Here is a 21,813-nt window from a genome sequence, read left to right on the forward strand (position 1 = left end):
GGGCAGAGGGATCTGTCTGTAGTCTTCTAGCCCGGCTTCATGCTTCATCTGCACCACAGAATGTCACATAAATCAGACACCATAACTTTGGCTTGAACCAGACCGTATCTAACACGAATGAATAAAATGTTGATTTAGAGACAATGGGAGAAAGGAAAAAACATTGAATCCCTGGAGAAGCAGTTAAAGAGTAAAAAAATACTGCTACTGTGAAATAGAGGCCTATGCCTACCTAGGCTTTACCACATAAAACCAAAGAATACAGATTTTAAAATACAGAAACATGTATGTCAAAGATAGAAAAAAAAAAAAAGGCTGGCTATTTAAGTCCTTTCCAGTGAAGTCCCAGTTGTGGATTAGGCACAGGAAGACCACAGTCACCCCTCCCACCTGCCTGCTCAAATCCACCCCTTTGTTGGCTCTCTTTCCTGCCTCCTCTCTCCTAGGACTCACCCAGGGTTGTGCATGAAGGAGCCTGTTGTCTGCAGGACCTCTGCTTCATCTGCTCTAATGGTTGGAAGGTATCTAATGAATGAGAGAGGAACATCTATGTGCTCATGCCCTGGATGGGCAGGCTGCAAAGCAGATACTGTTCCCACCTCTGCTGCAGAATCCTCCTGCAGTGACAAACAAGTTCTCTTGCCAGGCTCTCCACAAGCGGTCTCTGTGTTTTCCTCATTTTCCAGTTGCCCCACAGAGGCCCTAGAGTCTAATTTGCAGAAGTGTTGGGTGCACGCAACCATAAGTGAAATCAGAAAGGTGATGATTTACCAAAAAAATCTGTTTTTTCACAAACATGAGACACAAGTTTGTAGAACTGAGAGCTCAGAATAATGTATTATGAGCATATTCAACTTAAGTGCCTGAATTCCCTGTCTGTATCCTGGGAATCATGATAGAAAATAAGTGACTGTTTGCACAGCACTCAGCCACTAGAGTGTTACTTAGAAAAGATGGTGACAACATTAGTATTTCCATCTTTAGAGCAAAGTTTGAATAGCAGACAGGAAATCGGGCAAGAAACTGTCAACTGAACAGTGGAAAATTGTACATTCACTGAGCACCATCCACCCTGTGGGCTGAGGAAGGGACAATGAAAGTAATATGCTATATTGCCCTTAAAAGACAGGGTCAAACCTATATGAACAGGAAGTTGGAAACAAAGTGACCCAGGCAATTTTCGTTCCAGCAGTTTCTCGTGTTAAGTGCCTTATTGGAGCAAAGCTCCTGTACTGTAATTGATTCTGTTTAACAGGGGTTTATGCTGAAATTCTTGTTTCTATAGGAAAACTTGTTTCTATAGGAAAGTTCTTATTTCTATAGGAAAACAAATTCTTGTTTCTTGAGGAAAACTCAAAAAATTCTTATTTGGGAAGCCCAGAGGTTTATTGACACGGTTTAGTGCAATGCAGCTCAGTTACTTAAGTTGGTTTGGGGCGGGTTTGTTCTAGAAATGCAAACAGTAGGTCTACATCAGGACACTCCTTGTACCTGGGTTAGAGCAGGACCTGTTAACTCCCTCATAACTACTCCAGGTGCAGAACTGCTTTAACACAAATATTCCATTTCCAGTACTGACAGGGTGCTATCTTGCACAGTTCGTACATGCTTTGAGTGACCATTGATAATGTCTTACTGTTGAAGGGGTGGAGAGCTTCCTAGCAAACAAAAGCATAACTTGTTTCCAGCTTCAAAGGAGAAATGTGCATTTTTGAGTAACAACCATGTATTATTTTATGATGATTTCTGTAACAGCTGAGACTGATACCTATCAGTAGGTGGTTTCTATTATTGTTTGAAAGTTGGTGAAAGACTAGTAAAAAACCCACAAACAGTATATTGACAATGGAAAAATACCACACTATCACCCATGGGTGTTCTAATTTCAACATCAAAATCTGGTAACTTGGCCATTTGTTCCACTTCTTAAACAATACATAATCTTTCTGCAAATACCTCAGAAACTAATTAAGAGCCACTTGTTCAGACAGTTCACCTCTGACTCCTTGGAGATCCCCATTCTTGGTGGAGCCCTTAGAAAGATACAGCCAGGCCCTTCCAATGCCCCTTCAAACTCTGAGGCCCAGAAGTATCTCCCTTGACCCTGGTCCTCAGTTCACATCACAGAGTGACTGAGCCATGTGCCACCCCCTTCCAAGCTTCAGTTTCCTTAATTCTCTAGGGTGGGTACAGGGCTTCACCACACTGACCTCACTGCAGGATGAAGAGTTACTGAGCACACGAAGTTTTAAACCTTTGCCCGCACTTCTGTCAAAATCACTGTTGGCCATGCAGAAAATTTAGCACTTCAAATGCAGTAGCCATCTGTCATTATTAAACCAGAGCTAGATTCCACCCAGCCCCTCCTCACCCAGAAGGCACCTAACACAGGATTTCTGTGAACCCATACCCTCAGCCCCAAATTGCCCGTCATATATATTTAATGATCTGTAATTGCATGACTCAGTAGCCAACAGTTCAGGTGCTGGTGTGCAGGAAGGTGTCAGGCTTAGCTGATGGCTGGATATAGAAACAGGAGCCACCTGAGCAGCTAGATAGAGGCTGTTCTTTTGGTATTCAGCACTGCTGTTGGCTGCTACCCCAATCCTCTGCACCCCCTGTAGTGGTCACTAAAGATGCTGGCAACTGGAGAAGATCACGAGACAAGGACTGGAAAATATAAATTCCAACAAAATCTCTGTTTAGCTTGACCAAGATTATGACTGTGCAAGCAGCTCAGATGGTGAAACAGCTTCTTAGTGGCAGTAGGAAGGGAATTACCCTTCCCACTCTTTCCTGTGCCTGCCTTCTTTCTCCTGTTTCAGCCACATCCTCCCTTCCCTTGCTCTGGGTGGTGCTGGTGCTCGCAAGATCCTTTTGTTGCTGGTTTGGCTCTCTAACTCAGCAGACAAACATTCATGTTTTGTTTTGTTTTTTTTTTTTTTTGTGGATTTGATTTCTGCTGGAGCAGTGAGTTAAGCTGTGCCACACAAGAGCCTGACAACTGCTGGGACTGGCTGAGGACAGGAGAAAGAGACTAGAGGTGGAAGCAGACCTCTAGCCTGTGCTTATCAGTGCTGGCAAACTGATAAAAGTCCTTTACAGAACACTGGTTTCTTAGCTGAAGAGAAGCTTCAGGGTGCTCAACACATTTAATTACCTATATTATAGACCAGATTTGATAAGTCAAAGAAGCAAGCAAAGAATCCTAGTGAAGAAGGATTTTAAAGACTGAAAATTGAAGCTAGAGAACTTCATGCTATAAATAAGGCAAATGGCAAATGGAATAATTATGGTAATTGAGTACGAAAGTCTCTTTCCAAGCTCGTTCTGGGATTTTCCTGTCACTGGTATACTGACATCATGGTTTCTCTGGGGGAGCTTCTCCAGGAGATGTGCTCAGCTTCAGAAGTGTTCCAGTGGCAGAAGGCCCACTCAGGCACTGGATCATGGGCCAGCTGACATAGTCACTTCAACTCTGGAGTGTCGCAACTCACCCATACCCGGCCAGCAAACAGGGGAAGCAAAGCTGATACATGGCAGTTCACAGAATCATAAATCACAGACTGGTTAGGGTTGGAAGGGACGTTAATGCTCATCCAGTTCCAACCCCTCTGCCACGGGCAGGAACACCTGCCACTACACCAGACTGCGCAAAGCCCCATCCAACCTGGCCTTGAACAGGAATGGGGCGGCCACAACCTAGCAAAACATGCTTTATTACAGGAGAGGGAAGGGGTGATAAAGAGACTGGAAAATGAATTAAAAAATATACTTTTCCTTCATGAAGATAACAGCTGTGAACCCATAAAGGCAAACGAGTGACGTACAGGGTAAAACTGAAGAACGCCGGTGGGGAGTCATCGGGTAAATAAAACAAGCAGCCAGGGGAAAACGTTGCCGGCCGCGGACGGCAGCGCAAGCAGCTCCTAAGTCAGCTGAGCCTACGCCACCGGGCCTCCTGGCCCGCCACCTCACAGCCCACAGCCCCTTCCCCGCCCGGCCAGCCCCTCCCGCCGCCGCCGCCGGAGCATGCGCGGGGCTGGCCCGGTTCCGCCGCCACCCCTGCTCCCCTCATAGCGGCGCTGCCGGGACGTGGGGGAGCCGCTGCGGCAAGTCTCTCCGCTGAGGGTCTCGACGAACAGCCATCGCTGCCTGGGCCGGAGGTAAAGGAGTGGCCGGGGCTTACTCTGAGGGTTTCCTTCCCCGCGGACCATTGTGTGCGGGCCCGGGGCCGCGGCCCGTCCTCAGCGGCGGGAGGGGAAGGGGACGGGGGGGAGGGCTGTGAACACGGCGTCCGAGCATGGCGGAGCGGGAAGGTGAGGGAGGGAGGGAGGGTGGGTCGGTGCCGAGCCGGCTTCTTGAGGGGGCAGCGTTGTGCCCGCTCCCGCCGGGAGCCGTGTCGTGCTCCTGCGGGGCGGCCGCTCCCCGGAGCCGGTCGGGAGAAAGTTAGGGGTGGAGGGAGTACGGTGCCGGGTGAGGGGCGCTGCCTTCCCGGGGGGCTCCTCCGTCGGCGGCCAGAGAGAACAGCCGAAGTAAGCGCCTGTATGCCTGTGTCCGCATTCCCCCGCCGTCGTGGCGGTGAGCTTTCGGGTGTCTTCTGATCTCTCTTGTCGGTCAGGCTCCGCGGTCATTGCGTCAGGGCCGTGCTTGTCGGCCGGTTCCCGTAAGGAGGCTCGGACGTCTGTAGCAACTTCTGTCTCCGAAAATACGGGTTAAGTGTTGTTAAAGGATTCGATGTGCCTTTTCGGGCAAGCGAGCCCTGCTTCAGGTCTGAAATGGAGGCAGCAGATTTCAGAGCCGAGTGTGTAATGAGAGCAGTTGCTCAGAGGCTAATTAGGAATGTTTCAGAAGGGAAACGCTGAGGTGTTAGTGGAGAATTCGTCTTGCAAAACAGTTGTTCAGTTCCTGATATCTCAGTGTGACCTCCAGGTTGTTTTGTTCTAGATTTGCTCTAAAAATGAATTTTGGGGGTCACAAGCTTATAAGGTTAAGTGTAGGGCTGGATCTGTGGCTTGCTGTAATCTTTCTGTGGAGACAGGCAGAAATTACTTGTGGGTGCCATTGTTTGGTTTGGGTTTTTTTTTTTCCTTCCCTCCCCTAGTATTGGCTGCTGGTACTTTAGGAGACAGTAATCACTATGGGCTGGCCAGAGCTGGGGTTCAGTTGGATCCCGTGCTGGGTTCAGATCCCTGCTTTCCAACCTGGAGAGCCTGTTTGGAAGCCCGTCTCCTCCCAGCCGCGCCACTGAGGGCAGTTTGGGAGCACTCCTACCCATAAGACTTCCTGCTGGCAGCCTCAGGGTGTCACGAGTGCTGCCTTTCCATGGGTCTCTGATCAGCAGCAGGGCACTTCCCTTTAGCAAACAGGATTTGCTTAGTGGGACGTGGTGATGGGCACTGGTAGTCAGACTTCCCAGCCAAGGGCACCGAGAGATGGGGAGAGGTCTTTACTACTGGGTTGTGCAGGTCACCAGCTGGGTTATGTCTGTCCCTCCTGCCCCATGCTCTTCCTGTGGCTTTCACTTTTGCTTTCCTAAGCATTTGTGTTCCTCACAAGAAGTGGGGATATGGAAATGATCAAGGAAAACTGTTCTGATGTCAGTGTAGATTCTGAAAAGGAGGTTATAGTGACTCATGTTTTGTGGTAGCCACTGCCAAGTTTCTAAAGCCATTAGAGTGCCTGCTGCAACTCTTGTTTATACTGTGAGTGAAGTTGCACAGAAGTCATGGACAATTTCTTCCTGCAGTTACTGGCCATCCCTGGCAGTGGCAATTTCAAACTAAATACTGTTGTGGTTTTTTTTTCTTTTTTTTTTTGGATCTTGCATTACCTAATGAGGGGTATTCGTGTTACAACTGCCTGTGCAGAAATTGAAAATACCATATGCAAAAGTTATGAGATCACTGGATGCAGTTACAGTGGTGACAGTTGTTCTGACTATTTAATTGAGAAAACCAAAACCAGTGACTGGTGAGATTAATATGAGGATCTAGCCCAGCAGCTCCTTGGTAGCTTGGTAGCAAGCTGAGGAAGGTGGTTATCCCCCTCTGTTGTTCTTCCTGAGACCCCACCTGGTGTACTCCATTCAGCTGTGAGACCCCCAACATCAGAAGGACATGGAGCTGTTAGAGCGAGTCCAGAGCAGGGCATGAAGATGACTGGAGGGCTGGAGCATGTCTCCCCTGAAGACTGGCTGAGAGGGCTGGGGTTGTTAAGCCTGGAGAAGGCTGTGGGGAGACCTTATTGCAGCCAGCCTTTACCTAAAGGGGGCCTACAAGAAATCTGGAGAGGGACTTCTTACAAGGGCATGTAGTGACGACTGACAGAGGGTGGATTCTTCACTGCGAGGGTGGTGAGGCACTGGCACAGGTTGCCCAGAGAAGCCGTGGCTGCCTCATTCCTGGCAGTGCTCAAGGCCAGGTTGGATGGGGCTTTGAGCAGCCTGGTCTAGTGCAAGGTGTCCCTGCCCATGGTTGGAACTAGGTGATCTCTAGGGTCCATCCCAACCCAAACTGTTCTATGATTCTATGACAAACACCTGGGTTTGTGAGCCCTCGGCTGGGGAGGAGAGATGGCTAGGAAGGTTGTACGGTGGCAAAATAAGCTGTTGGAATTGTCGTCTTATGTGATTTGAGAACTAAAGTTTGTTTAGCTTTGCTAATACTTTTCTACAGAAAGCACCATGTTCCTCTTTGTACACTAGAGGAAAGTAGAGGTTTTCAGTTTGTGACAAGTGTAATTGTGTGCAGAGTGAGACTGGTCTGTGGAGGAGAACTAAAGCTGGCCGAGTTGTAAACGTGCTGGGGTTTGTGGCGTGGAAGTTGGTCACTGGGATGAGGGACCCAGCAGACCCTGTGCTGTGCTGCATGGTTGTGCCTGTGTCTGAGATCACTATCTCCAAACTGCTGCTCTTGTGCTCCTCATCACACTGCAAAAAGGTGACTTCTTTGGGAGCATACAGTCCTTGGCCTGCTGGGTTTTTTTTATGCCTAAAGGAAGCAGAACTTTAAACTAGTTTTACAGGTGTGAGTTTAACTTATGAAGCTTCCAGGCTTCAAGTATGCTTGGTTGTGACAATTAGTGAGAAATGTCAGTGGTAATTAAGTATTACAACATAACTGGCCTCACAGTTTAGGTATCTGGCACATCTAGGGTATGCTTTTTAAAAGTTTTAGTTGTAGTTTGACATGATACTGAAGCTGTTAGGCACTTTGCTGAACAAGTAGAAGAGCTATTGATGAGCTTAGTGTATGAAGAGATGTCTGTTGTCTTACTGCAGTATTACATTAGGCATTAACTTTCAATCAAGTTAATATCTGCACTTAGAGAATCAGTAGTAGAAGAATTTATGCAGTGGTCACTTCTGCAGGGAGTGCTAAATTGCTGCATGAATAAGGACTTCTGGATGGGAAAATGAATCCGTGAACTTAAAGCTTTTAATAGAATTGTCTCATTAACTGTGTTCTCAGTGCTTTCTATAACTTGCAAAACTGTATCAAATTTTGTTGTCTACTGTTCTGTCTTCCCTCACCCTAGGCCCCCATCCCCCCTTCCCCATTAAAATGTTCCCACATGTTGATGTGAAATGTTTTATTATGGTTTTGAGAAGTCCAGCTGACTTCAGTGAGACTGTGCGTGAAGGAGCACTGTAAAACTGATTTCCTGAAGCCTCAGGTACCTGGCTCTAGCAGAGCTGGATGTTGGCGTGGTGCCTTAGAGGATCATGTGAAGTGGGTTGCTTGTCTTTTTGCACGCTGCAATCCCCTCTCCCCCCTTGACTTTTTTTTTTTTGTTGGATTACTTCCTGATAAGTTGTCACAGGGCTTTCCCAATATCACGTGAGAGCCAGCCTGAAGCTCTGTGTGTTTTTTAACTCACCACTGACTGAATCTTGCTGGTTTATGGTCTCCTGCTAGAATTAATGTATTGAAAATGGACATAGGAAAACAGTTTTCTTTAGTGGTTTCTTACTGGATGTCATGGCTTAACCCCAGCTGGCAACTAAGCACAAACTGGGAGGAGTGGCTGACACACCAGAGGACTGTGCTGCCATTCAGCGAGACCTGGACAGGCTGGAGAGTTGGGCGGGGAGAAACTTGATGAAATTTAACAAGGGCAAGTGTAGAGTCTTGCATCTGGGGAAGAACAACCCCATGTACCAGTACAGGTTGGGGGTTGACCTGCTGGAAAGTAGTGAACGGGAAAGGGACCTGGGGGTCCTGGTGGATAGGAGGATGACCATGAGCCAGCAAATGTGCTCTTGTGACCAAGAAGGCAAATGGCATCTTAGGGTGCATTAGAAAGGGAGTGGTTAGTAGATCAAGAGAGGTTCTCCTCCCCCTCTACTCAGCCTTGGTGAGGCCGCATCTGGAATATTGCGTCCAGTTCTGGGCCCCTCTGTTCAAGAAGGACAGGGAATTGCCTGAAGGAGTCCAGCGCAGAGCCACAAAGATGATTAAGGGAGTGGAACATCTCCCTTATGAGGAGAGGCTGAGGGAGCTGGGTCTCTTTAGCTTGCAGAAGAGGAGACTGAGGGGTGACCTCATCAATGTTTACAAATATGTAAAAGGTAGGTGTCAGGATGATGGAGCTAGGCTTTTTTCAGTGATATCCAGTGATAGGACAAGGGGCAATGGGTGTAAACTGGAACATAGGAAGTTCCACGTTAACATCAGGAAGAACTTCTTTACTGTAAGAGTGACAGAGCACTGGAACAGGTTGCCCAGGGGGGTTGTGGAGTCTCCTACACTGGAGATATTCAAGGCCCGCCTGGACAAGTTCCTGTGTGATGTACTGTAGGTTACCCTGCTCTTGCAGGGGGGTTGGACTAGATGATCTTTTTAGGTCCCTTCCAACCCTTGGGATTCTGTGATTCTGTGATTCTGCAGGCTCAGATGTTTTTATTCTAGCAGTTAAGCACCACATAGCTGCTCACTCATCATTCCACCCCCCTGTGGGATGGCAGAGAGAATCAGAAGAGTAGAAGTGAGAACTCATGGATTGAGATAAAGACAGTTTAATGGGACAGAAAAGGAAGAAAATAATAATGCTAATAAAAGAATTAGAATATACAGAACAAGTGGTGAACCGTGCAGTTGCTCATCACTTGCCAGCTGTTGCCCTGCCAGTTCCCAAGCAGCACCCCCTGGCTGGTTGTTCCCCCAGTTTAGATACTGAGCATGATATTGTATAGAATATCCCTTTGGCCAGTTCAGGTCAGCTGTGCTTCCTCACAACTTCTTGTGCCCTTCCAACCTTCTCGCTGGCAGGGTATGTGATGCTGAAAATCCTTTACTTAATGTAAACACTACTTAACAACAGTTAAAAACATCAGTGTGAGATCAACATTATTCTCATACTGAATTCAAAACACAGCACTGTACCAGCTATTAGGAAGAAAATTAACTGTATCTGAGTTGAAACCAGTACACTGGAGTATCAGAACTGGTGAAAATGTTTAGGTACTGTGGATAACAGAGTGATAGCTTCTGCAGTTGTATAAAAATAGTGGCCCAGTTGGGAGGAGGAGTAGGAGGAGGGTGATCAGATTTTTTTCCTCTCAACCCTCATCATCACTGCCTCATGGCTTCCTAAAGTCTGTCCTTGCAGTACATCATGTGAAATGGTTTTCTCTGTATAGCCTTTCTCATCACAGACCTATGACAACACTAAGTATAGTAAACAAAGCCTACTAAGCAAAGGTTGTTATTGATAATAGATTAAGTGGGTAGTCTTAATGGAATTTATCTGCAGCACCAGGGATCTATAGTGCTAAGACTTGCAGGTCACAGATCACATCACGTGTTCATCACCGTCTGCTTTTTCTTATTTTCTTTCTGAAGTTGTAATGCTCAGTAAATATCTCTGAGGGCTAACCCTGTTGTTTGTTTGCTTCCCCTTTTTTTTTTTTTTGTTTCGGCCTTCCCACTGCCCAGTGAGACTGCATCGAAATGTCTCTCTATCCTTCCCTGGAAGACCTAAAAGTGGACAAAGTTATTCAGGTATGATGTGCTTTCATAAGATGAGTTTTGATGACAGTGATACAACTGATTATATTTAATCCAGGGAAGGGGAGATTTATTGTAGGTGAGAGTTTTACCATAACACTCTAAAAGAGAGAAGACAAACTGTTTACTTTATAGCTTGATATAATATGATTAATGTGTACTTTACTACTGTTTGGTATATTTATTTTGTTTTGTATATTCATTTATAGTCATTTGCTTTTAATGTGTTGATATGTTTGGGTGGGGTTGTTTTTGGGGTTTTTTAAGTATAAATACTTGGGCTTAAATAGACATAGTCTCGCACTTTGGCTCTGATGTGATGAATTTGTGTTGACGGAATTAATAAACCTACTGTGTCTCACTCTTGGTGTCCAGATCTGTGTCAGAAAGTCTTCATGGTCAGTTGAGCACAAAAAAAGAGCAGTGACTCTCTTGACATTATCTGGAATCAGACTCTTCCTCTGGCTATTGCATGGTAGTGACCAGTTCTTACAATACTTTCGGGATTATTGTGTCTGTATGAAACACTTTATGTATAAGAATATTGATGGCTTTATTAGGATGAGGATGGAACATCTATGAAGCAGAATAATGCAAAGCATCTTAATGAATAAAAGCTCCATAAGAAATTCCACATTAATGTATTTTATGAGGAGTTTGCTTTCTTCAGCATTGTACCTAACTTCCATTTTTCTTTCCTAAACTTAAACTGGATTCCCTCCCAGTTTAAACAACAGCAGGGAGTTATATTGGATTTTAAGGTGACTGCTACTTCTGTCTTTGTTCTTCTTACGGGGAAGCAATAAAGCAAGCTGCATAGAAGAACTTACTAACTCTCCTGTGCTGTCCCAGAGTGGATTGCCTCAGTCTGATCTATGTTTGTATGTGTGGGGTGGGACTTTGAAGTTCTGCTGTGTTGGGATTTCACCTTGTTTTATCTGCCCACACCATTCTTCTTATCTTATGAAAGTCGTTTATCTACAATCAGATAATGTTGAAGTAGAGGGGGTAAAAAAAAAAAGAAAAAATGTACCCTGGAGCCATGAATATGCTCCTTCAGCCTTTTACTGACCAACTGGTAAAGTTTATAGATTGCAGTTTAAAATTGTGGTAAATGTTATAATTAAGCCATTACAGTTACACTGATATTTTTCCTGGTGTTATACAATAATTGGGGTTGGAAGGGACCCTTAAAGGTTATCTAGCCTAACCCCCCTGCAATGAGCAGGGACATCTTGAACTAGATCAGGTTGCCCAGAACCACATCCAGCCTGCCCTTAAATATTTCTGGGGATGCCATTCTGGACAACCTGTTCCAATGTTTCACCACTCAAAAATTTCCTTCCTTGTATCCCATCTGAATCTACTGTTTTATAGTTTAAAGCCATTATCCTTTGTCCTATCACATTAGGCCCTGCTAAAAAGTTTGTCCCCATCTTTCTTAAAAGCCCCTTTTAGGTACTGGAAGGCTGCTCTAAGGTCTCCACAATGCCTTCTCCAGGCTGAACAGTCCCAACTCTCACAGCCTGTCCTCATAGGAGAGGTGCTGTAACCCTCTAATAGGCTTTGTGGCCTTATCTGGGCTCTTTCCCTCCTGTGTTTGGTGACCCAGAGCTGAACAGTACTGCAGGTGGGGTCTGATGAGAATAAAAGGGGAGAATTGCCTACCTTGACCTTTTGGCCACAGCAGGTAGCAAAAGCTGAATTATTTGCCTCTCCCCAGAAGTGCTTTATAAAAATGCCTCTTTTAATACGTTTGAGAGCACTCTAGCAGAAAAGGGGGCAGAATGGAATAGAACAGAGTTGGAAAGGACCTTAAGATCATGTAGTTCCAACCCCCCTGCCATGGGCATGGGCACCTCACACTAACCCCTGTCACCCAGACTGTCCAGTCTGGCCTTGAACACCGCCAGGGACGGAGCATTCACAGTCTCCCTGGGCAACCCATTCCAGTGCCTCACCACCCTCACAGCAAAGAACTTCCTTATATCCAGTCTAAACTTCCCCTGTTTAAGTTTGAACCTGTTGCCCCTTGTCCTACCAGTACAGACCCTAATGAAGAATCCCTGCCCAGCATCCTTATATAGGCTCCTTTCAGGTACTAAAAGACAAAGTCTGTATTCATGAAAAGTGAGTGAGATTAAAATGACTTCTGGTTAAAACAGACAGGCTTGGTACATTAAATATTCCAGCTCGTTCTTTTTTGTCCAGCATTTCAGTTGGAGGCTATTCTTCTAAGTACATTTGATATTCCTAAATAGTCATTCTTGCTCTGAAACATTTTTCTAAAAACAACTTCCTGGAGAGTGCAAGACTAAAGTCTATTTTTAAGCATGATTTCCTTAAAAACATTAAGCAATTTGACCGTCATGTTATGTTAGATGATTTATGTGTCCTGTTCCGCATAATCTTTCACTGTGTATTTAGTAATTTCCCTCCCACCTTTGACATTCAACCTCAGGAAAGCTACTGGGATAGCTATTTCCGTCACACTTAATGGGCAGCTTTTTTCACTGGTCGTGATTACACAAGGCCAAAAAAGTAGTAGCTGAGGTATTGAGAAGGAAGGAAACTGGCTTGCCTTGTATGGTCTCTTCTGTTTGTGAGTCAGTAAACAATACAAAAATCAAGCTTAGTGCGTTTACTGTAGTGGCAACTTCTGTAGAAAAATAAGTCATCTTAGAAGGTCCATTTCTTTCAGAAGGTATTAAAGTAGTAGCATTGGATTGTGTGGAACTTTCAGCCTGTAATGGACTATGGCAGAAGTCATGAATAATGTTTGTATATGGTAAAGTGGTAAAGCTACTGCTATCCAGCTAAAAAAGGTAATTGCAAAACACTGTCAAAGGTCATAACTTAAAATTTAAAGTTATAAAGCTTTGTCAGCCAAGTTTAATGTGTCTTTTAAGGCTCTTTAAGTTGCTTAATGACAAAAATGGAACAGGTTGACAGTAAAGTTTTTCTGTATTATCTAGTAGCCTTGTCTCTGAGGAACGTGTCTCAGGTCTACCAAAGTAGTTCTATGCTACTACAGCATATTGTATTGAAGTTCTTTATTTCAAAGAAAGATTTGCTTTAGAACTTCAAGATGAATAATAACGAGCATGTAGGAGAAAAAATAAATAATTTCCTGTCTGCACAATAAAGATTTCATAGTTTATTCCCCCTACCCCCCCCCCCCAAGATAATGTGAGTTTCTTTGCTTTTAGGCTCAGACTGCCTTTTCTTCAAATCCAGCCAACCCAGCAATCTTGTCTGAAGCTTCTGCTCCTATTCCTCATGATGGAGGTAAGCTCATGTACTCTAGTATCCTAATGTTGCAGATAGTTGCTATGAAATCCCAATGTTAACAGAACAGTAAAAAATGCCTACTAATACGTAGTCCTGTTTACAAAGGGCGAGACCATGCCTCTTGGAAATGCCAATATCCACCTTTGTAAGGTGCTACAGGAGTAAAAACCAGTGTTTGCTTATAAAAGGAAGTTTTGGCCAACACTAGCTCTTCTCCCAACTTTTTGAAACCTTTTCAAAGTGAGCCTGATGTACCAAGATTTGCTGTTGGTACCATTTGAGCTAGTTTTAACTCTTGCCTTTGTTGTTACTTATCACATGTGGTCTGTAAGCTTTATTGAGCAGCATGCTTCTGCCTTTCCTCTTCATATAATCTTAATTAGGAGCAGACAGGCACAAATCTACGTCAGCAGTGAAGGGCCAAGGAAGCTGGAACTTAATCTTGTCATGCTGTCAACATTATCTTCCATCAGATTTTGGGATCAAATGTCTGGTGGGTAGTCCATCAGACCTAAAGCTGAATGACCTGTACCCCTTTCTCCTCCCTTTCTCCCATGTACTTCCACAAAGGTGGACAAGTATGTTTTAGGTCAGAGCTCTGGGTTAGTAAGTTACACTTGGTCTAAAATGTCTAAAGTCTCTAACCAGCATGACCAGCAGCAGTGCTGGATCAGCTGCCAGGAATACTGGTGAATAGGATGTTAAAGCTTGGTAGATATAACTTTGTCTCCTGTTACCGTCTGGATGTTGGTAACTTCAAGGCAGGAGATCTTACAGCTCTCCAGAGAGCTGCCTGTCATAGTTCCTTTTGGGACTAGATACTTAGCTGGCCTAACTTTAGCAGATCTGAGTTCACTTCAGCAGCCTTCTGGAGGTTCAGAAAGTAGCTGTATTATTAGACAGGGTGAGGAACCAAAAAGGTTCAGCTTCAGTTCCCTTCTTGGCAGTGTTCTTCCTGCTGTCCAGAATTTTAATTCTCCTGCAGTTTCTGGTGTGCTGGCAAAATGCCATCATTTTGATGTCAGCTTTGCATGGGTTGCTCAGGAGTTGTATGTGGCTGAAGAGTGATTAGTCGCTCAATATATCCCCGAAAAGGGAGGCCTACTCCATCTATAGGGTGTGTCAAATCTGCTGGGAATCCTTCTGTCCTAGCAGACGCAGGAGAATATTCAACATCAAGAGCTTTTAGAATCATAGAATAGTTAGGGTTGGAAAGGAGCTCAAGATCATCCAACCTCACTGCCATGGGCAGGGACACCTCACACTAAACCATCCCACCCAAGGCTTCATCCAGCCTGGCCTTGAACACTACCAGGGATAGAGCACTCGCAACCTCCGTGGGCAACCTATTCCAGTGCCTCACCAGCCTAACAGGAAAGAATTTCCTCCTTATATCCAATCTAAACTTCCCCTGTTTCAGTTTTAACCCGTTACCCTTGTCCTGTCACTACAGTCCCCGACAAAGAGTCCCTCCCCAGCATCCCTATAGGCCCCCTTCAGGTACTGGAAAGCTGCTGTGAGGTCTCCATGCAGTCTTCTCTTCTCCAGGCTGAACAGCCCCAACTTTCTCAGCCTATCTTCATATGGGAGGTGCTCCAGTGCCCTGATCATCTTCGTGGCCCTCCTCTGGACTTGTTCCAGCAGTTCCATGTCCTTTTTATGTTGAGGACACCAGAAGTGCACACAATACTCCAGGTGAGGTCTCACAAGAGCAGAGTAGAGGGGCAGGATCACTTCCTTTGACCTGCTGGTCACACTCCTTTTGATGTGTTCTGCTATTGAGGTCACTGTTTTGCACGAGAATGTAATACAGCAAGCAAAGATGCATCCTGTATTGTGGTCTTTGATGAGGAATAAGAAATCAAGTAGCTGCAGAAGTGTTGTGCATCATTAGTTGTGTCTAATTTTAGGGGCTTGAAAACACAAGCAAAAGTAGAAATGTTAATTAAAATCTTATTAATATTGGTGAAACTATAATCTGATAATCTGGAAATGAGATCAGACAAGTCTTAAGAAGCAGCATGCAACCATAATCGATGAAAGTATTAAGGAGTGAGAAAAGTCTCATTTATACTGAAATTCACCTTGCAATGACATTTGTTCCTTCCTGGAATAGTTATTTTTTTCATTTCTGGTCAAATGTGGATTCTTACAGTTTTATGCATGTACCCATAAATGAACACTAGAAACGGAAGCTTTGTAAACTGTGGAGCCTGCTTGCTTCCAGGGCTGTCCCTTGTACCACCTAGCTTCCCAAGGAGCCTTTTCTGTCCCCAGCGGTTCTGTGAGAACAGAAGGTGGGCTCTTAAGATTCCTCTGAACTGCCTCTTGCTAAATGGCACCAGTTAATCACCTGTGGAATGTTAAGAGCAATATCAAGCTTATTTCCAGAATGCTTCCACTCAAGGTCTGACAAGTCTGTTGGTTTAACAGCTGTTCCTCCCGCTCCATGCACCCCACTCCTCTCTGGTGCAGAGAAATCTCCTGCTGGATATTTTAAGCCATGTGACTTTCTAAACTGGGCTAGAATAATGGTCGTAACTGAAGTGGGTCTGCCATCTTAATTTTAAAATTAAATGTTATTTCAAGTCTTGTGTTATTGTAATTGTACATGTGAAAGTAGTAACCACTTGTTCAGTTAAACCAGCAGTTGTACTGTCTTTTGTTCTGTTTTCCTTCTATAGGCTTGTACCCTAGACTGTATCCAGAACTTTCTCAGTATATGGGCCTGAGCCTCAATGAGGAAGAGGTGCAGAGAAACTTTCCGGTGGCAGCAGCTGCTCAGCCACAAGGTGTAGGTACCAGTCAAGCGTTTTTTAGAAAGCAAAAGTATAAAGACTATATGCATAGTTAGTGTTCTAGAGACCAGACTATTTGTCTTAACTAGCATATAAGACTGCTAAATGAATTAAGTAATAGTGCCTACTTTAATCTGGTCTTAAAACTAAGCAGTAAATTTCTGGGGGCTGGGGTGCAAAGAGCTGGTATTGTGATTAACTTTGTTTTGTTGGTTTTGTTTGTGCTTTTTTTTTAATATAACTTCATATAAATTGATATATAACTGTTCTAAGAAGCTTAAACTAAGTTGTCTGGCTATTTTGTTTTAATCAGCAACTGGTAACACGACCTTCTACTAATTACATGGTAGCTCCAGTGACTGGAAATGATATTGGAATTCGCAGAGCAGAAATTAAGCAAGGCATCCGTGAAGTCATCTTATGTAAAGATCAAGATGGCAAAATTGGACTTCGCCTGAAGTCAGTTGACAATGTAAGTACAGAAGCTTGCTTTTTGCTTATAAAGATATTACTGTAGGATTGAGTTAGTAGCGAAGTTAGTGTATGGTCACAAAATCGTCTTCTACTTGTAATTTTATTTTTTTACTTCAGAGTATGATATTGTCCTTCAGAGCAGCTGTGATACCTGTTAGCAGTTCAAGACTTCTTGTCTCTAGCTTTATGGAAACACTGGGCAGTGCCTAAAGTTCAGCAGTATGCAGAGAACTGCCCGTGGCTTAGAAGTAGTTCCTCTTTTATCAATTCTTGCAGCAGGTTGCTGTAAGGAGTAGTTATGAAGTAGGATTGTTTCCCTTGATGTGAACATAGCTACAAAATCCTTAAACCTGCTCTGGAGCATCTCTGTTTCAACACTTCTGGATTCTCAACATGGAAGACATTACTCTCTTCTTCCCCCAGTATCATCTGCAGTTTTCCTGGCTATACTTTACGTGTTTTTTAGGGGTAATCTGTCTAGAAATAACTTTTTTAGTGCCTTGTTTTCTTATGTGAGGTGCTAACAAATCAAACTTGATAAAAAGTTGAAAACTAATGTGGTTGCGAAAGAAGGAAAATCTGCTGTAGAGTTCCTAGCATTGCTAATCTGTTTCTTCAGCTATACGTAGACTCTGAAGTCTGGTAAAAGAATTACTAGTTAAATGCATAAGGAGATATGCAAATTTACCAGTAGTCTGTCTTGATCCAGTTTTTCAGATTTCTTCTTAGAACTGTATTTACCCCCTCAACTAAGGCTTTGATTGTTATGCTTGTTTCTTTAATGTCTGGAGATCTAGACAGAACAGATTTGCCCATTTCTGAACTTCATTCTAACATTATTTGTCAGTCTCTTAAAACCATCTAGAGACAAACTGACCTTTCAAAAGCTACCACTTAAAGAGAGGTATAGAATCATAGAATCATAGAATAGTCAGGGTTGGAAAGGACCTCAGGATCCTCTAGTTCCAACCCCCCTGCCATGGACAGGGACACCTCACACTAAACCATCCCACACAAGGCTTCATCCAGCCTGGCTTTGAACACCGCCAGGGATGGAGCACTCACAACCTGCGGTTGGCATTACACAGAGAATGGGAAATGTCACAGGACTGTGTGTTCTGTCATTGGTCTTCAGCCTTAAGGAAGAACTCCTGTGTTGTATTTATTTTCATTTATTTTAATTTTTTCCCCTTTTATAGGGTATATTTGTCCAGTTAGTTCAGGCAAACTCTCCAGCATCCCTTGCTGGTCTGCGGTTTGGGGACCAAGTTCTGCAGATCAATAGTGAAAACTGTGCAGGATGGACTTCTGACAAAGCACACAAAGTTCTGAAACAGGCTTCTGGAGAAAGAATTTCAATGATCATTCGGGACAGGTAAAGCTAGCTGCAGATATAGATTGTCATCATCTGCCTTGGGGTAATTCTGTGGGGTTTGGGTCTCCCCTTGCTTGAGCAGGACTGCAGGCATAACAAAATCTGTTCCCATGTACTTCAGTAGAAAAGATCCTCAGAGATGTTCCCTTTTGTGGGGATCAGACCAAGTAGTTGTCAGCTCATAAACTTCCCATGCATGCTTGCATGGTATGTGTGATGGGGCATAAAATTTTTCAAGGTAAACTAAGGAGCCATAGAACAAATCAGATTTAAACTCTGAATTCAAGAGTTACATGCTGCTTTCTTGAATTCTACTTACACTAATTGAAAAAGCAATAAAAGATGGTGCCAAAATATTTGCTGTATTAGTGAATACATTGCATTTTTTACTGTGGTAGTTTTCTTCTGAACTCCTGCTTATATATAAATCAAACCCAGTTTCACTAAAAAGTGTGCTCGATGAATCAATACAGAAGTTTAGTTATATTAAGTAATGATTCATTAGCTCTCTAAGACTCAAATTTTAAAGTTTGTCTGTAGAACAGTAGAAATATTGTTGGGGAAGCCTCGTACTCCAAAATCCTGTGGTCTACCTACAGCAGTTTGAATTGCCTGTTCTCTTCTATCTACCTTACAGTGTTTTTAGAGGAAACATTTGTAATGGACATTTGTGGTTTTGATTGGTGGCTGTGGGTGGGTGGATGTTGTATGGGTTTTCTGTATTGTTATTATTAATCCAGATAGTGGATTTCCTTGTAAAACAGGGAAGACATGTAAGGTTTATAAACAAGTATATATTAATACAACAAAATTAACAAAATTAAGTTACACCCGACTAATTTTCATTGTAGGTAATATTATGAGTCTCTTAGATCTTTTTGTAAGTCAGAAATGTTGAAATAGTGTGTGTGGTTCTTTCTGTGGCTTAGGAGACTTAAAACATGGTTTTGCATTTTAAACATCTTGTAGGCCTTTTGAACGGATTATTACTATGCATAAGGACAGTACAGGGCATGTTGGTTTCATATTCAAGAATGGAAAAATAACCTCAATAGTGAAGGACAGTTCTGCTGCGAGAAATGGACTTCTTACAGAGCACAACATCTGTGAAATTAATGGCCAGAATGTAATTGGATTGAAGGTAAAATAAATAGTATACTGTGGGTGTGGATATCTGTGAGCCTTTTGTTTGCATATAGTAATTGTGTTTGGAGAGGATTGTAATATGTTGTTTAATGGTCATAAAATAAGAAAGTAAGTCATGAGAGATAATTTCACTTGATTGGAGAGACATAAATGTTTTGTGGCTTCTTTGCAGTTTTGTAGCTGTAGGCAGGATAAGTCATTCCTTTCCTCTGCCTCTTTCTGTCCAACACTTGGGTTTTACCTTTAGTCTAACTTAGCTGGCAAAAAACTTAAGCTTCTTCCTGCCAGCCTGTATCAAACTCTAGTAGGAATTCTATGTATAATGTCTATATCCCTTCTCCAGTCAGTTCATGCAAGATACTGATAACCAAACATCCAGAAATGGTATTGCAGATTGGGTGATGTGCCCTGAAGGTTAAATACTCCAACCAAGAGGTTGTGGGTCTCTTAAGCTGCATGAAGTGTATATAGTGTTTATAGAAAAAGCTCTTGAACTCCTGCTTTATTACTCAGTTTGGGTAATGTTGCTCATATGACTTCTTGTTTAATAACAGGACCCCCAGATTGCAGACATCTTGGCAACAGCTGGAAATGTAGTGACCATTACAGTCATGCCTTCCAGTATTTACGAGTATATAATAAAGAGGTAGGTAATAAACAATGTAGCTATGGTGGTGTTATAATCAAGTTGACAGTGACTGATTTTTGTACTTGTGATAAGACCTAATTACAGACTTACCATGAAGGCTTGAGAGGGGTAGGGGAAGCACTTAACTGATGTTTTAGTCAAACCACCGCACTTTGGTTCTGTTTTCAAACTATTCATATGTTAGTGATGCTCCTTTGCCTTTCCTTCTCTTGAAAAACCCTTTTCTAAAGGTAATCTGACTATACTTGAATTTCCAGGAACTTCACAGTACATGGATAACACAAGTATTGGTTACCTTGAAACTAAAATGTTGTTTTGAGTGCAACAGATTCTGGTGAAATGAACATTATTCTCAGGAATAATAGTAATTCCCATAGTAATTCTTTCTAATCCACTGGCAGCAGAGGCTTTCTACAACTAAGTCTCTCCTGCAAAAATGTTTTGGAAGTTGCTAGAGATTAATAATGCTTCATGTGTAATTTAGGGGTGTGGGTTTTGTCTCCATTCTCCCTGCCCCCTAGGTACGCTCTTCCTAAAAAATGGGGTTTGGTCTAAACAGCCACCTTTGCTCCTGCCTTCCTTCCCTTGTGTTTGTGGTACTACTCTGCCTTGCACACATACCCACATCCTGAAAGATGTTGGTGATGCACATCAGTTAGTATTAAACCCATTTTGTCTCATGGGATTGTCTATGACCCTCTCTTCTGTGGGTACAGCTTGTTGCAGCTTCCGGTAGCAACATACTTTCAGAAATAGTGGACCAAAACGGCAACTTCATCATTCCCAGCCCTTTAATACAATTTAAAAGATAGTGATGAGAAGCTTTAGTGGTCTTTCACAGTTTTCTCTCAAAACTGAATGCCTTTCCCTTTTCTTTAGGATGGCAACCAGCATTATGAAAAGCCTGATGGATCACTCCGTTCCTGAAGTCTAAACTTATGTCATGTGTGTTTGCGTGTACATATACATAATGATGATTCCACAAAACTTGGGCTACTATACTCAGTGATTTCTTTCTTCTGCACATGAGCCTTTCTGGAGGCTAAGAGAAGATATGCTGCATTGAGCACTTGCATCTATAATGGCTGGGAATGTTACAGTTCAACATATCGTTTTATATTCACAAACTGTAAAACTTGTAGCCTTATATGCTTGACAAATGTGAAATTCCAATTGTTATGACTTCTTTTCGTAGGTCTTTTATTTAGTTTAGTACTATTATAAGCCATTGCAACTAAAGGAACCAGATGTTACTTCTTGTTACCTAAGACAATGCTGTGCTTTGTATGTCTAAGACAAATGAGTATTTTTACTGCTTTCTGTTTGCAAGAGTAGATTTGAAATAGCTTTTTAGAAATATGGCTGGTACTAGTTAATCTTTTTGTTCTAGTAAATACCGTTTACACGAGAATGCCAGCTAAGCTGAATATAGCTAAAGGCATCATTCAGTAAGTAAGCGTATTAAATAAAAGTAGTGTACAGCTACTCTATTACTTGCTATAGAAACTGTAACTAATATGCTTATCTCTCGCCTTAACCATGTTCTTAAAGATTCAGAAATAACCAAATAAATGACTGAAACTTTAGGTACTCTGTGTGTGTACTTTAGATGAGCTAAGACTGGCTTGTTTTGTTGAGGTCAGTTTCATCCAACAACAAAGACAAGATAGGACATAGCTTAAAATTGCATTTTAAATTATCTTACTGCCTACAATGTTGAAATGTTTTAAAGGGTAGATCTAGGATACTTCAGACAAGATGCTTAACTCCCTCCTTTCAGTTTAATAGCTGGAATAGCAGCCTGACTGTTCTACAGCATGTGCAAACTGTATAGTTGCATTTTTCATTTCAAATTGTTTGCAGCTTGCTGGGTGTACTGGGTCTGGTTGGGATGGAGTTAACTTTCTTTACAGCAGCTGGTACAGTGCTGTGTTTGAGAGCTGTGACTAAGTGTTGATAATGCACTCATGTTTTTCCTATTGCTGAGCAGTGCTTGAAGGGTGTCAGGGCCTTCTCTCCTTCTCGCTCTGTCCCCTATCCCAATGAGTAGGATAGAGTGGCCAAGAGGCT

General features: G+C 43.1%; 1 protein-coding gene across 1 annotated transcript; it reads left to right on the top strand.

Moving 5' to 3' along the window:
* Positions 1-4,040: 4,040 nt before the first annotated feature.
* On the top strand, positions 4,041-21,329 carry SDCBP (syndecan binding protein). The gene is made up of 9 exons (XM_065668327.1): positions 4,041-4,166; positions 9,939-10,004; positions 13,220-13,298; positions 15,986-16,095; positions 16,413-16,571; positions 17,773-17,948; positions 18,918-19,089; positions 19,649-19,740; positions 20,623-21,329. The coding sequence occupies exons 2-9, from the start codon at positions 9,954-9,956 to the stop codon at positions 20,675-20,677; spliced, it is 894 nt and encodes a 297-aa protein (XP_065524399.1). The 5' UTR covers positions 4,041-4,166; positions 9,939-9,953; the 3' UTR covers positions 20,678-21,329.
* The last annotated feature ends 484 nt before the right edge of the window (positions 21,330-21,813 follow it).

This window comes from Lathamus discolor, chromosome 2 (genome assembly GCF_037157495.1).
Source record: "Lathamus discolor isolate bLatDis1 chromosome 2, bLatDis1.hap1, whole genome shotgun sequence".
Classification (NCBI taxonomy): domain Eukaryota; kingdom Metazoa; phylum Chordata; class Aves; order Psittaciformes; family Psittacidae; genus Lathamus; species Lathamus discolor.

Bases quoted from the DNA above. Each gene is read 5' to 3' on its own strand.
- SDCBP (XM_065668327.1), top strand. From the start codon at position 9,954: ATGTCTCTCTATCCTTCCCTGGAAGACCTAAAAGTGGACAAAGTTATT. The intron at 10,005-13,219 runs GTATGATGTGCT...CTTTGCTTTTAG, and splicing joins AAGTGGACAAAGTTATTCAG to GCTCAGACTGCCTTTTCTTC. The intron at 16,572-17,772 runs GTAAGTACAGAA...CCCCTTTTATAG, and splicing joins GCCTGAAGTCAGTTGACAAT to GGTATATTTGTCCAGTTAGT.